Source organism: Hylobates moloch, unplaced genomic scaffold (assembly GCF_009828535.3).
Source record: "Hylobates moloch isolate HMO894 unplaced genomic scaffold, HMol_V3 SCAFFOLD_4, whole genome shotgun sequence".
In the NCBI taxonomy this organism is placed as follows: Eukaryota; Metazoa; Chordata; class Mammalia; order Primates; family Hylobatidae; genus Hylobates; species Hylobates moloch.
In genome coordinates, this window is record NW_026652279.1 from 103,880,681 (window position 1) to 103,897,074 (window position 16,394).

Genomic DNA, 16,394 nt, shown 5'->3' on the forward strand with positions numbered 1-16,394 from the left:
GTTCACTCCTTTGCAAACCAAACTTTGAAGGGGAGTTTGCCACAACTCAGCCAGATGTGCCGTTTATGATGCTCAAAATGGTGCATTAAGTCAATTTCTTTTTTAAAAAAGTTGATCCAATGTTTTGTGTAATGTATAGCAAATTTTGTATAATTTTTTATATAAAGCATCCCTTTGTATAAAGTGTCTGTTGTGTTATTTTAAGAAAAATAGCTGTATAAATATTCTAAAGATTTTTTCCCCCATGAAATGGAGTCTGAGTGGCTCTGAAATTATGTAATAATTGTGCCAACTTAAAAAATTATAAATTATTTCATGTAGTAAACATCAATAAAGGCATCATCCCTCTAAATCAAAAGCCATAATTTAAATTATAATTGTCTGTCTCTACTAAATGGAGATTTTAAAATTAGCTGCTTCCAGCACCAAAACATCTACAAAATTAAAGGTGGGAATTTCAGTTTTTTCTCTGCAGTGATTAAACTTTCAAAACATCTCTATAAAAATTTCTTGTACTTTGTCTGCTGATCTTGATTCTTTTTGAATATTTTTCTCATTGCCGTATTTTCCTCTCAGTGTTCAGTCCTAAACGAGAAGCTCGAACAACTGCTGCAGGCTTTGCACACAGATTCTCAGGCTGCACCTGTTCTCCCTGGCCTCAGCCCTCTCATTGTGGAAGAAGATGCTGTGGAATCGTCCAGTGAAGAGTCTCTGGGTGAAAGCAAAGAACAGCTCATGGATGACGTGACAAAACCTTCCTCCCAGAAAGCTGTCAAACCAAGGGAAATCATGTTGCGGGCAAATAGTTTAAAGAAAGCAGTGAGGCAAGTCATTGAGGAAGCTGGAAAAGGTACACATTAACAAATTTAGCTTTGGAAGAAGTTGGCAGCATTTCTACTGCAAGCATAATGGAGTTTTCATAGTGGTCAGATTGGACACACTTCTTAAAAATAAAATGTTTAAGGCAAGATAGAAGATAAAGTCATTATAAGAAAACTTGTACATAGTCTTATATATTGTTATAGTAGTAGTAAGAATCAGCATATTAGTTAGGAATAAAATAAAATATCAGAAATAAGTTAAATGGAAACAGCTCTATCTAAAATACAAAACTAGTTTAAATGACATTTAAAAAATTTTAGATATCATTTACTTAATTGGAATCTGTTGAATTCTTAAAGAAAATCAAACCTATAAACTACTTTGAAAATATAGAAAAAAAATTTTTTTTGAGACAGGGTCTCACTCTGTTGCCCAAGCTGGAGTACAGTGGCGTGATCTCAGCTCACTGCAACGTCCACCTCCCAGGCTCAAGCTATCCTCCTTCCTCAGCCTCCCGAGTAGCTGGGACCACAGATGTGCACCACCATACCCAGCTAATTTTTTGTAGTTTTGGTGGAGATGGGATTTCACCATGTTGCCCAGGCTGATCTCAAACCCCTGGGCTCAAGTGATTTGCCCACCTCAGCCTCCCGAAGTGCTGGGATTACAGGTGTGAACCACTGCACCCTGCCAGAAAATATTTTCTTAACATTAATTTCCCAAATGTTTATGTTGCTTTATTAAGAGCTTATAAAAGCTCTGCCTTATTTTAATTAATGTGTATATTAATACTTCTCAGAATTTTAGCTGTAGTCTAAATGTTAATTTTAGTATGAATAATTAATGTTCAAAAACCCCTATATAGGTTGTAACTTGTAATTGTATTTCATTCTCTAAAATTCTTATACTTTACTTTTTTATTCTGATAAAAATATAATTTTAGCAACTTTAGTTTTTAATCTTTAGTTCTTCACACATCAGCCCCAAGTTCATTGCTAAATAGTGTTTATTTGTGAATCTGGAATTTCTTTTGGCATATGTTTCAATTTTCCTTTCCTGAGCGTATCTTAATATTAATGGGCTTTATTTTTACTTATCCAAACTATGTATCTTCTTACTACCCGAAGTTATGGATGACCCGACAGTTCACCCCTGTGAACCAGCTAATCAGTCCTCTGATTATGACAGCACAGAAACAGATGAATCTAAGGAGGAAGCTAAAGACGATGGTGCCAAAGAATCATTAACTGGTGAGGAAACTGGGAAAAAATTATTTTGGAATTAAATAAAATGCCATTTTGCTTTTAGTTTTCAAAAGGCTGATCAGTTTGAAAAAACTATTTGTATTTTTATTTTTGAAAAGGCTTTTTGGAAGTTAAAGCTTAGATAAATATTCATGAATAATAAAACAATAAAGATAACACCTAGACTATTGTCCAGTACTCTCACATCCCTCTCTTATCATGTAATCTAGAGATTATAACAATAAACTAAGGATTATAGGACTAAGGATGATTAAATATGTTGGTTTTCCTGAGGAAAGAGGAAAGAAACACCTAAATCATCTGATTTGAACCTATTATAGCTCGCAGATTTCTTTGAGAATTGCAAGAAAGCTGCAGCTCTCCTAACGCTCCAAACGCACAAAATTTGGCATTTAAGTGATTCAGCAGTCCCTTAAGTTCCATCGATCAACCTTCTGGGTTTATAGTCCTTATTAAGCTTCAAAATCATAGGACTTTAAAGCAAGCTTTAAAATCACAGGACTTCTAATTACAGCCCTTGCTTTGTCAAAATTATTTTGGTAAGGAAATGAATATGTAATTGCCTGAAGAATGTTAAATATCTTTCTACCTTTTAGATTTTAATTGAAAATGAATTTATACTTTTAATATTGTATATTGCCTAAGGGAAAAGTTTCTAACTTACTGGAGTAAAACAAAGCAGAAATTAAACTATTAATGAAGATGAGACAATATGAAAATAAATACATGGCCCTTATGAAAAGCCAGCACAATGATATCAGAATTGTTTGCAGTCATTGGGGACAATAGACAATAGACATTGGGGACTACTAGAAGTGGGAGGGTAGGAATGGTAGAAAAGCTAACTATTGGGTCCTATGCTCTGTACCTGGGTGATGATATCAATCATACCCCAAACCTCCGCATCACTCGATATACTCAGATAATAAACCTGCACATGTCCCCCTGAATCTAAAATAAAAGTTGAAATTATAAAAAAAGAAATTGTCTTCATACAATGAAAAAAAATCAAATTTTTGGAGAGCTGACCATATCAGATTAACATTTTCTGCTTGAGCTATGGCATGATGAAGACCTTTCATTCCCCATGTTTATGGCCATTTTCCATGGGACTAGTAGTAATGAGTACATTTTAAATTTTACATGTTTGAAACATTTCTTGTTAACTATGAAAAAAATTAGATGGTAGCTTTATTAATATGTTGTTGCTAAATTTATTCTAGCTTTCATATGAAGCTAAATGAGTAAAATGTAAACTTAATAAGTAAAAGAAAGGGTAATTGATAAAGTTACTTTAAATTTAAAAACCTGTTTTTATCTTATTTTCAAAAAATTTTTAAAAATGTTTGCAATCATTAAATTTTTGCTTTTATTTTCGCTACATATAAACTTGGGCACATTTCTTAACCTCTCTTTGGTTTTCTCATCTCTAATATGAGGATGATAATCTGCCTACTTCATTGGGTTGTTGCGAAGGTTGAAAAGTTACTATACGTAAAGTGCCTAGAATAGTGTCTGGTAGATAGTGCTGCCTGAGTGTTCACTGTCATCTTTATTGTTATTTTTATTGCTACTACTGCTGCTGCTGCTGCCACTAATTACATTAACTGTGAGAGAATATTTCATTGTACTTGAGACTTTTAAAAACTTTGAAATCAGACCTCATGGACCTCACATTTTCAGCATACAACCCAATGCAGGCATGTTCTAGGACTCTTGAAGCAGATGGCCAGGAGCCTTAGGACCACTCACTTTCAATACATCCCACTCTTATGGTCAGCTCTAATTGTTAGAAAGTCATTCTTTATATTGAGCTTTCTATTTTCTCCCCTAAATTTCTACCCATGATTACAGTAATCATTAGGTTTTATGAATGATAGTTTGACAGTAACAACTACTGGCCTTTATGTAGTGTTTATGGTTAGTTTAAGGAGCAATTTCATATACATTTCACTATATCAAAGAGGACTCTGCCTCTGGAGCTATTTCTCCTCTTCCTTCTCTTCTTCCTTCCTTCCTCCTCCTCCTCCTCCTCTTCTTCTTCTTCTTCTTCTTCTTCTTCTTCTTCTTCTTCTTCTTCTCCTTCTTCTTCCTCTTCCTCTTCCTCCTCTTCTTCCTTCTTCCTTCTTCTTCTTCTTCCTTCTTCCTTCTTCCTTCTTTCTTCTTCTTCATGTGGCAGCCCTTAAATGATACCGAAAACAGCTTTGGTGGCATCAGACCTTCTCTCACCTTGGATCTTCTTTTCCAGATGATCTGCCCTAAAGTTTCTCTACCAGTTTTTAAATTGATGATTTTAAACTTTTTGTTTTCCTAGTTGCACCCATTTGGTCAATGTTTATCTTAAAATGTGGCGCACCATTTTAAACAAAATTCTTCAGATATTTTCTGTGGTGTATTATCACATTGGTACCCATACACTACTCATTAAGGAGATTTTTGATGTTACAAAGACTACCCAAGACTTCTCTTTTTTAAAACCTAATTATAGTAGTTTACACTCATCCCAATGAACTTTTATCTTTTTTATTTAGATCTATTATTTCATCCTGTGAAGCTCTTTTGAAGCTAGATTCTATCATCTTAAGTTTATTTCATCTGTGAATTTGATAAGCAGGCCTTAGATGTTTTCATCTATTAGAAAGTGTTGATTAAAGCAGAGGTGACAATGGCTTCCTTACTATACACTGATAATTCCTCTTAAGATGATGGCTGTTAGGAGGATTGGTTTGTCAAAGCTTATTTAATGGTTTTCCAACCGGCTATCATCCCACCTTACCAGACTCTTAAACTTGACACTTCCACTGTGGCCTGTAAAGGAAACTAAAAAATACAAATATAGTGCTGTAAATGTTCATATTGAAATAGACAGAGATTTAGAGGTCTTTAATGGTACAGTATTTGGTCTTTGTTTTGGCTAGTAATCTAACTTGTTGGAAATCAGTGCCAATAGTGGAAGCAGAAGTATATGAAATACTACTTTTTGAGGCACATTTATTGCATCATCATGTAATAATTCATGTCTGAGATGTGAGAAATACAGTATATTAATATGATTGATGAGATGATTTTTTTAAGAAGAACCAGAAAACATTAATTTAGTTACTTGTAACGGAACATCAGTCTTAGTCATTAGTACACTCTCTGCTTTTTGTCAGAGTTGAACATCAAAAAGTTGTTTTTATGAGAAATTAGCCCAGGAGTCCTATCTATTTAAAAAAGGGGTAGCTGTTCTGTTACTTTAGTGTAATGGGACTGTTTTTGAATGAGACAATAGAGTGTAAAATTAATATAGTTAGCTTGTAATTAGTTTTAGGGAGAGTGAAGATAATTAAGTTTTAGAGTATTTTAAAATTGAGTTTGAGAATTACTGTTTCTTAAAAATACCTACCAGTAACTCCTAAATTGGTTAAAGGTACCATTTGCTCTGCATTAACTTGCCTCAGTTTAGAGTTAAATCTTTCTTTTTGTTGTTTACTTTGAGAGTAATTATGTCTTAGAATAATTTTTTAAATGTATTGAGCTGTTACAAGAATATGATAGGACTGTTTGGGCAAATCATCATTTTGAATAAATAATTGAGAAGTACAAGAAAAATATGTTCATTTCACTTGAAGATAGATGCTATTTTTCTTCCATTTATTTGTTTATGTATGAGACAGAGTCTTACTCTGTCACCCAGGCTAGAATACAGTGATGTGATCATAGCTCACTGCAACCGCAAACACCTGGGCTCATGTCATCCTCCAGCCTCAGCCTCCCAAGTAGCAGGGACTACAGGTGCATGCCACCATGCCTGGCTAACATTTTTATAGAGACAGGGTCTCGCTATGTTGCCCAGTCTGGTCTTCAATTCCTGACCTCAAGTGATCCTCCTGCCTCAGCCTCCCAAAGCTCTGGGATTACAGGCATGAGCCACCACACCTGGCCTCTTCCATTTATTGAAGACAATGTTAAATCATGTTTCACATGTTTGCTCTGGGAATTACATTAATTAAATTTGATCATTCGCTTGATATTTATGAGACAAGGATTACATGAGTAGTGTGCATTATAACACATATGTTTCATTTTCAAAAATAATCAGACTTCAAAAGTTTCATTTATCTTTGTGCATTGATCATATTCAAATTATGAGTATTAGTGACCTTTAATTATGGTAGACATCTATTTTCTACTGATATTCGTCGACTTGAGATGAGGAATCAAGACTTCTGATTCCCTCCATGTAAGTCTCAAGAAAATGTAAACAATATGCATAATATCTTCATTTCTACTGATTGATTTAAACATTATTTTATGTTTTAAATTTATAGGAACGTGCTTATTTTTATAGCTTTATCATTATCTCTTTTTAATCTGGACTTTTTGCCAACAGTTAAAACTGCACCTTGGTCTCCAGATGCCCGGACAAGTTATGGCCATTCCCAAACTGATTCTGTCCCTGGTCCAGCTGTGGCAGCAAGCAAAGAAAACCTCCCTGTGCTCAATACCAGAATAATCTGCCCAGGTAGTACAGATTCTGAAACATCGTGTATTTTTCAGTATTTCTGTGAAAAGGTATAAGTATTTCCATTACTGTGGAAATGTGTTCTTAAAGATAAATGTTCTTTTAGTAGAATGTTCTTGTTATACTTTCAGTCAGAATCCAGGCCCTTAGATTCTTCCCTGTATAACAGTTGCCTAGAAAGTATTAAAACACATGTTTTGGCCAGGCGCAGTGGCTCACACCTGTAATCGCAGCACTTTGGGAGGCCAAGATGGGCAGATCACAAGGTCAGGAGTTCGAGACAAGCCTGGCCAACACGGTGAAACCCTGTCTCTACTAAAAATACAAAAACATAGCCAGGTGTAGTGGCGCACCCCTGTAATCTTAGCTACTCAGGAGGCTGAGGCCCGAGAATTGCTTGAACTTGGGAGGCAGAGGGTGCAGTAAGCTGAGATCGTGCCACTGCACTCCAGCCTGGGAGACAGAGTGAGACTCCATCTCAGAAAACAAACAAACAAACAATGTTTCTGGGCCCTGCCCTGAGGAATTATGATTTGGTAGTTCTGGAGTGGAGTCCAGGAATCTGCATTTACTAAGTTCCCAACGTAAGTCTGAACTTATTATGTTTTACTACTTCTTAAGCTTTCCTTTTGGTGTTTTTTAGTCAGCATTCTGCTGAATCCTTTTGGTTTTAAGCCATAAGTCTCTCTGTACTAATTTTTAGACAACATTGATGTAAATTATTCATAATTTTGGATTAGGCAATGATTTCTTAGATATGACAAGCACAAGCCACAAAAGACAAATAAATTGGACTTTACCAAAATTAATAGTTTTGTGATTCAAAGGACACTATTGAGAAAGGGAAATGACAATTTAAGAACTTACAAATAATATATCTGATAAAGGACTAGTATCCAGAACATATAAAGAACTCTTAAAATTCAACAATAAAAAGGTAAATATCTCACTTTTAAAATGAGAAAGGAATCTAAATAGACATTTTCCCAAAGAAAATACACAAATAGCCAATAAATACATGAAAGGATGCTCAACATCATTAGTCACCAGGGGAATGCAAATTAAAACCATAATGAGGTGCCCCTTTATGCCACTAGGATGACTGTGATCAAAATAGACAGATGATAACAAATATTGGCAAAGATGTGAAGAAATTAGAACTTTCATGCATTGGTGGTAGGAATGTAAAATGGTGCAGCCGTTTTAAGAATAGTTTCACAGTTCCCCAAAAAGTTAAACAGAGTTTACATGTGACCCAGCAATTTTACTACTAGGTATACACCCAAGAGAACTGAAAATACATGTCTGCACAAAAACTTGTGCATGACTATTTATAGCAGCATTCACAATAGCCCCAAAGTGGAAGCAACCCAAACATCCATCAGTTGAATGGATAAACAAAAGTGATATATTCATACAATGGAATATTATCTATCCATTAAAAAGAATGAAGCACTGATACATGCTATATAGAAACACTATGGAAAATGAACATAAAAGCCAAATGTAATATGACTGCATTTGTATGAAATGTGCAGAATAGTCATAACCCATAGAGACAGAAAGTAGACAGTGGTTCCCAAGGAACTGGAGGTGAGGTGATCAATGGAATGGAAAATGACAGCTAGTGGGTACACCGTTACTTTGCAGGGTAACGAAAAGGTTTTAGAATTAATAGTGATGGTTGCACAACTTTGTGTATATATTACAAACAACCGAATTATCTAAAAACTTTAAAAGGGTTAATTTTATAATATATCAGTTGTATCAGAATAGAAATATTAAAAGAAAAAAAGAAAGATCAATCTGGAACAAACTGGTTCTGGAAAGGCCTTCAGGTTTAGATGCTGTGTTCCTATTCCAACTGGGAACCTTGGGATAACCCCTCTGGAATAAAGCTGAAAGGAATATGGCTAACCCTAAAACATCTTAGAAAATATTAACACTTGGCTGGGCATGGTGGCTTACAGCTGTAATCCCAGCATTTTGGGAGGCTGAGGCAGGCGGATCACCTGAGGTCAGGAGTTTGAGACCTGGCTAACATGGTGAAACCCCGTCTCTACTAAAAATACAAAAATTAGCCAGGCATGCTGGCTCACCCCTTTAATCCCAGCTACTTGGGAGACTGAGGCAGGAGAATCCCTTGAACCCGGGAGGCGGAGGTTGCAGTGATCTGAGATCATGCTACTATACTCCAGCCTGGGCAACAGAGTGAGACTCTATCTCAACAAAAAGAAAAAAAAAAAGAAAGAAAGAAAATATTAACACTTCCCTCTAGGGCAGCTGGAGTGTGGCTCTCACCTCTCCAAACTGTTCTTTACGCTTACTAAATTTATTGTTTTCTTCGTTCATTTGCTTGTTTAGACATAAAGGAAATGGGCATAAAGAAGTATGCCACAGTATATTCAAAACTATGACATTAAATGAAAGAACAAAATTCATTGTATTTGATAATTGCCTAAACATTAAAATAATGAATAATAATAATTCCCTAGGACGAGCATAGTGCTGAGGAAAGGAATGTTTGCTAAAGAAAGGAATTGCTGGCCATGGTGGCACATGCCTGTAGTCCCAGCTACTTGGGAGACTGAGGTGGGAGGATCGCTTGAACCCCGGGAGATCGAGGCTGCAGTGAGCTGTGATCACACCATTGCACTCCAGCCTAGGTGACAGAGTGAGACGCATCTCTAAAAAAAAATAAATAAAAAGAAAGAACTTGTTTTTCTAATTTCCTCTTGTTTCCCTTGTTCTTGTAGGTTCCTATTAGTTTGTCTCCTCTCCAGACTTTAGTGCTTCTAGCTTTCATATTGGATTGAGTAGATCATAAAATTCATTAGCTTTGAATACTGTAACAGTTAGAAAACTAGTGGAAAGCATGTTGAAATAAATTTGAAGTAAGAGGGTTCATTTTTTATATTTAATACTATGTTCTTCTAAAATTCACAGATACCTACATTTAATACTTTACTACTTATTCTTAAAACGAACACTGAGTTTTCACCTTAATACATCTCTTAATATTTTAAATTAAGTATCATTATCTATGATTTGAGAATATGGAAGTGATAACTCCATGAGATTTTGGGTAATTCTGCCTTTATTGTAGATTCCTTACAGACTTAATACCATCTTTGCTATAACAAAGGAAGTAAAATGTATTTGTTATAGAATTATTTGTTATAGAATTATTGGGATGGTAAATGAGAAAGTGTCACAAAGCCGTTCCTATTTAGGTCCTCCTCTCCTTAATTCTTGATGATAACATATAGATCCTTGGAAGTGTCAAAAGCCTTGTACTCACAAATGTCATTGTTCTTAATTTTCATTAATAAGAAGAGTAGGCACTGAAAACCTCACTTTTAAAAGTAAGATATTTGATGTTAGGCATGGATGGACTGGTTCTTTCTCTGTTTTTTCTTAACATGCGATCCCATATGTGTTTGTTTTTCTGTCCAGGTTTAAGAGCAGGACTAGCTGCCTCAATTGCTGGGAGTTCGATTATCAACAAAATGTTACTGGCAAACATTGATCCTTTTGGTGCCACGCCGTTTATTGACCCAGATCCAGATTCCGTGTAAGAAAATGCTTTTGCAAATATTTTGTTTGGGTTTTTCTTGTTTTTTTCAACATGAACTGTAACATTTTAAATGAATTACAATAAATATTGATCCCATGTAAAAAAAACGTGATCAGAAAATTACAAAAGTTGATAATGCCAAGCACATTGAGTCCTTTAAAATTGAGTGGTCTCCATAATCTGTCGCTGAGGTAGGTCCTTTTCCAGCCTGTTCTCTCTGAGAGCAACCCTCTGGGAAAGGAAGGCACCAATAAATAGAACTGATGCTATTCCCTTTACCTCCTTTCTTCTCAGTCTTGCCAGATCTGTCATCTTTCCACGTCAGCTTCTAGGTTTACTTATTTTGGGAATCTTGTGGCCCACACTGATCTCTTCCCTTCTTAAGACTCCTACAATTTTTTGGCAGTTCAAGATGTACTTTCTTTTACTTCCTTTTTAAATTTTGCTTTTGTTATATCATTTCTGTAATGACATTCCTCAAGGACAGTACCATATTTTAAATGTTCCAAAACACCTGGAAGAATGGATTGGATCTAGTACTTTTTTGCTCAATAAATATTTGTCCATTGTTAAGTGTAGAAGTGGAGGAGACTTTCTGATGATAAAAAAGAGAGAGAGAGAATTGGTACCTGACTGTAAGGCCTTCCCATAATCACCTGCATTTTCCTGTGTAGTGAGGAACTTACGTAGAAATAGAACTAAGATTTTGTTATAGTTAGAGAAAATCACACCATAACTATGTCTGTTTTGCCTTGCTCACCATCCCTTTATGTCACATGTACCAGAAATTGTACACATGTCCTGTGTTTGTACACATGGCATAGGAATAGGAAGTGATTAGTGCGAAGTTTTACAATCTGCTATAAGAAATGGAAGCTTAAATGGTTTTAAGTACTATTATGTGTACAAATTGTAATTGTTGTAATGAATCTGAAATTGACTTTGATGTACTTTTCTTTATGATCATAGAGATGGATATTCAGAAAAATGTGTCATGAACAATTACTTTGGGATTGGATTAGATGCAAAAATTTCATTAGAATTTAATAATAAAAGAGAGGAGCACCCTGAAAAATGCAGGTAATTTTAGTAAAAGTAATAATGCTATTACATAAAGGCAATTTTTTCTTCATTTATTATCTCTTTTGCTTGCTCTGCCTTTAAGGAGTAAATAAATAAAATTTCCTGAAATTGCCTGCCAATATTTATTTTCAGGAGCCGAACTAAAAACTTGATGTGGTATGGAGTCCTTGGAACCCGGGAGTTATTACAGAGATCGTACAAGAATTTAGAACAAAGGGTTCAACTTGAGGTAAGTTCATCTTAAAGATATTTCATATTATCTTACTTAAAAAAGTATCATTTTGGAGCTAATTTGACCTAAATGCGTTTTGATTAGCGATTAAATAAATATTGAAGGGGAAAAATGAATGTGATTATCAACTTTGTACTAAAAGAAGTATATACGCAGGATATGAATGACACACTTAATTATCATCATCATTAGCTCCTGAAATTGTGGCTACTCTGGAGTTGTGGTGCCCCATGTAAAAGTGGAGCCAAGGGAGCGTATTTATAGGAGAGGGTTTTTAATAGATTTTCTCACTTAAGCTTCCAAATTCTGACCCAATTCTGTAATAACGAAAGTTTTGCAAATCCCTGAAAATAACATTTGAAGTAAATAGAATCTTTTAATTTAAATATACATTTATTTTTTGCTCCAGTTATTTCTAACGACAAGTAAGTAAAATTAAAAGAGATTTTGAGCATTTAAATGTTTTACTGTTTTTTACTAATTTAAGTAGGAAATTAAAGACAGAAAAAGTTATTTCTTCCAACAACAGAAACAACAAGGCTGAGGATATAGCTGTGAAAAGACTATTAATTTCTGTGAATTTTATTTTATTTTACCTTTGATCCGGGACTCGCTGTTTATGCTGATGGGCATGTCTTTCCTATCTTGTATCTTTTTATAACTACATATTTTTAATTAAACATATCATACATACAGAAAATTATAAAATCTTAAGTCTACAGCTCAACAAAATAAACAGAGCATTATTATTTGGGGTATTATCCAAACACTGGAATGTGGACTAAAGAGATGTCTAGCTCATTCATTAACAACTGTATTTCCTTGTAAAGATGAGCCTATTATACTTTTCACTCTGAACATACAACTGTATGATCAGCTGGTTTGATTTATTTTTGCTTATAAAATTAAGATAGACTTACTGGATAAAAAGGTACAAAATCAGGAAGGTTCACATTTTGTAAATGCTATCCTTGACACCCCATGCCCAGGTCAGCTTAGGTGCTCTCCTAATCATGTAATCATTCCTTTTCTTCTTCATATACCCCGGTTGGCCACACTCTTTTTATTTATTTATTTATTTATTTATTTTTTTCGAGATAGTGTCTCGCTCTGTCAACCATGCTGCAGTGTAGTGGTACGATCTTGGCTCACTGCAACCTCCGCCTCCTGGGTTCAGACGATTCTCCTGCCTCACCCTTCCAAGTAGCTGGAACTATAGGCGCGTGCCACCACGGCCAGCTAATTTTTGTATTTTCAGTGTAGATGGGGTTTCACCATGTTGGCCAGGATGGTTTCCATCTCTTGACCTCATAGTCGGCCTGCCTCGGCCTTCCAAAGTGCTGGGATTACTGGTGTGCGCCACTGCGCCCAGTTTGGCCACACCCAAGGACACATAGGAAGTTGTTTTTGTCTTTGTTATCCCCAGTGTTTAGCTCAGTACTGGTCCTGTTTTGAGGGGGAAATGGATGGGTAAGTGATCACTTTAGCATAATTTATTAAGTGCTGTGATCAAGCATAGCCAGCTGTCTTTAAGGGTTGAAAAACTAGCTGGATCTGAATGGCTAGATGGTCTTAGTTCCTGGAAGAGCCTCAGCTCTTCAGAAATAGGATTAGTAACCTCTTCTACTGGTGTTCCAAATTTTGAACAAGATATCTTATTTACACAGGTGATTTGTACTCTCCTTTTAAAAAGGTTCTTAGTCTTTTTTGAGTTGTAGACACCTTTGGCATTCTGGTGAAAATAAAGACCCCTTCTCGGAATATTGTTTTCAAATGCATTATATGAAATACGGACTTACAAAAGAAGACTTACCAATAAGATTAAAATAAATTAACAACATATTTTTATGTTGCTAAAGAATAATATTTGTGTATCATCATTACCGTATCAAATAAAAATCTAATGGCATGTCTAATAAATACCATAACTTCAAAGTAATGATGAACTTATATACCAGATATCTGAAACATCTATAATGTAATATAAAAAAGTCTCATTTCTATTGATGATGAAATCACAGGTGTTACTAATGCCTTTTTTTCCCTACATTTATAATTGAGGGCAATGCTAAACTTCAGAGTATAGTGAACATAAGATACAGATTTTTACCATGAAGTTAACAAATCACCTGAATCTATCCATGGACTCCTGGTTTCTGAACCTTAAGTTAAGAACACTTGATATAGATGTATAGGTTAAATGATAAAAAAGGAAAATAAAATGAGTAAAACAAGATAAATGAAAACATGTTAATATACATAAAAATAAAGTAGAAAAAGTAGAGCATTCTTTGCCATCATTAACAAAAAATAATAATAATAAAGTAAACCAAAAAGATACATTCTACTTCTAAGGACGATGGAAGGCCTGTTGTCTAAAAATTCATTTATCTGATGATGGTTCACTCGGGATAAAGGTGGAAAAGAGAGTCCCACACCTTGGGAGGCTCTTTCCAGAGGGTTGCCTTCACCAGTGGCCCTCCTTTTTGCTTTTTACTATTACCTTTTTCCTCAGATAAGTTTTCCCTCCCCTGTTATGTTGTTGATATGGAACGAGGCTGACTTCATGTCCTAACTTTAAATTTGTGCAGAACAAAGACTTTGACCTTGGTTTCCCTATATACGAAATTGATAAAATAATGATTTTGTGCAAATCATAAATAAATGACCCTAAGGTACTGTAAATCACAGTGTAAATAGAAAAGAACTGTACAAATACGAACTTTGTTTCCCAAGCCACATTATCAGTGATTCCAATATATACTCAACTTTCAGAAACTTGCAGTGAGATTTAGAATCCTTTTTACAGTGATGGGAATTCCAGAAATGTAAAATAACATCACAGTACCATATTTTGCTACTTTTAGAGTAGAAACACCTTTCACATGTAAATGGAAGAATTGTATTAAAATTTCAAACATTTTTTGTAAGAAGAATGACTTTTTTGCCCATAATATGCCTAATTTACATGGGTTAAGCAGCCTGTTCTATTTGTTAACTGAAATAATAATTAGATATTGTTTCAAGTCCTGTAAGTACTAAGATACATGAAGAAAAACAAATAACTTTAAAAAACAGTCTTCTTCTGTAGGCTCTAATGAAATATGTGATTGAGAACAAATAGTTGTTTAATTCACACTTTTAGTTATTTCAAATCTTCCCATAATCTGTATCGTTTTTAAAAAAAATAAATTTAGTTTATTATATTAATAGTAATTTCTGTATTTGTTTAATTCATTTCAGTAATAACTAGTTGTAACTACTTTTTAAATCATTTTGAATGAAGTTTACTGTATGCCTTCTACATACCGCCTTTAATTCTTAACAACTCATGAGGTAGGTATTATTATTCAGTTCTGAAGAGTAAAGGCATTGCTTAAGTTCAAACAGCTGATAATTGGAAGAGCCAACATTTCAAATCCAGTGTTTTTTCCATAAGACAATTTGTAATTATAACTGAAGAAGGAAATTTACTGACTTCCCACATGTGTTCTAGGTGCTTTTCTTTACCTTATCTCATTGGCCTCACTGTGTGCTAAGAATTGTTAGCCCATTTTACAGATGAGCAAAGTGAAGCTCTGAAAGCTTAAGGGACTAAGTGACAGAATTCAATCCAGCTCCACCATCTTCCCCCCATATCAGATTGTCTGGTGAAAGGAGCAGAGAAAACAGACACTAATGAGAAAAATATATATAGCTGCAGTTTTGTAGCATTTTGCAACATCATGAACCACAAATAGAAACATGGGATGGCTAGGGAGCCAGCTCTGGTGGTATGCACCTATAATCCCAGCTACTTGGAAGCCTGAGGCAGGAGGATCGCTTGAGCCCAGGAGTTCAAGACTGCAGTAAGCTGTGATGGCACCACTACATTCTATCCTGGGTGACACAGCAAGACCACATCTCTCAAAAAGAATAAATAAAGGTTATATGGGGCTACTGGAAATATTTTTTAAAAATTTAACACTCCTGAAGTTTTTCCTGGATATGAGAAACTTTTAAATCATGTGAATTTGTTAATTTGTTAAATCTGTATTCCTCGTATTTTTCCCATGAGACTCTATGAAATGGACATTAAGCATTTAGATTTAGGTGTGTTGCTTAATATATATATGTTCACTTCAGCACCGCCATGGGACTTCTTTCTGAAAATCTTCATCGTCTTCCATACCATGTTTGCAAATAAAGTGCATCCATTTGGAAAATCTTTTAAAAATATTTCTTTTATATTTACAGAGATAGTATTTTTCCCCATATCCTTCGTTAGTCATATGATTTAAAGCAGCTTTTTCTAAAGCACATAAAGAATCTGTTTAATGTATTGGGTTGAGAAAAAGTTTATTATTCTGTTAAGTATTTCATATTTATTCATTGAACAAATATACATTGAGCACCAATTATGTGCCAGACACACCCCCAGGTGCATGGACCTTTGAAAGTGAAAAGCTAAACTTGCTAATGGTTAACACTGTGTTTTCATGAAAAAGAAAAAAAGGAATTGTGAAACATGCCCGTGAAGGTAAATCAGCCAATCCTGGCCTTCATCCGTTACACCATTCCAATCAGCCAATAACCCTGAGGTCTTCCCAAGAACTGACTTTGGCTGAATTAGCAAACACAAGCTTCTGTGTGATTCTGATGGTGAACATTTTTTGCAGTACTTGGGGATGAGATTAACTTCCTATGCATCCTCATTAAACTCTTATTCTTCCCCGTTCTCAGATTCGCAGAGCAGAGAAGTCCCTAACAGGTTCGTCTTGGACCAGCTGTAACAATTTCCAAGTGTTTGCTGGTCTCTGCCCTGGATTTTCACCAGTTTAGGGAGCTAACTTGGAGAATCAGAACCTCACTACTGAATAGACATTAAAGAAAATATTGGTACTCTTGACATTGAGACCTTATCCTTCC

The 16,394-nt window shown here is 35.0% G+C and overlaps 1 protein-coding gene across 5 annotated transcripts in view; it reads left to right on the forward strand.

The window, feature by feature from the left end:
* DGKH (diacylglycerol kinase eta) overlaps nt 1–16,394 on the forward strand; it is a 193,962-nt gene that overhangs the window by 152,645 nt on the left and 24,923 nt on the right. For all 5 annotated transcript variants that reach the window (XM_032150777.2, XM_032150772.2, XM_058437830.1 and 2 more), the window contains 6 exons: nt 577–850; nt 1,950–2,072; nt 6,463–6,594; nt 10,051–10,168; nt 11,141–11,251; nt 11,387–11,483. In XM_032150777.2, coding sequence (XP_032006668.1) covers nt 577–850; nt 1,950–2,072; nt 6,463–6,594; nt 10,051–10,168; nt 11,141–11,251; nt 11,387–11,483 — 855 coding nt within the window. The remainder of the gene's footprint in view (nt 1–576; nt 851–1,949; nt 2,073–6,462; nt 6,595–10,050; nt 10,169–11,140; nt 11,252–11,386; nt 11,484–16,394) is intronic.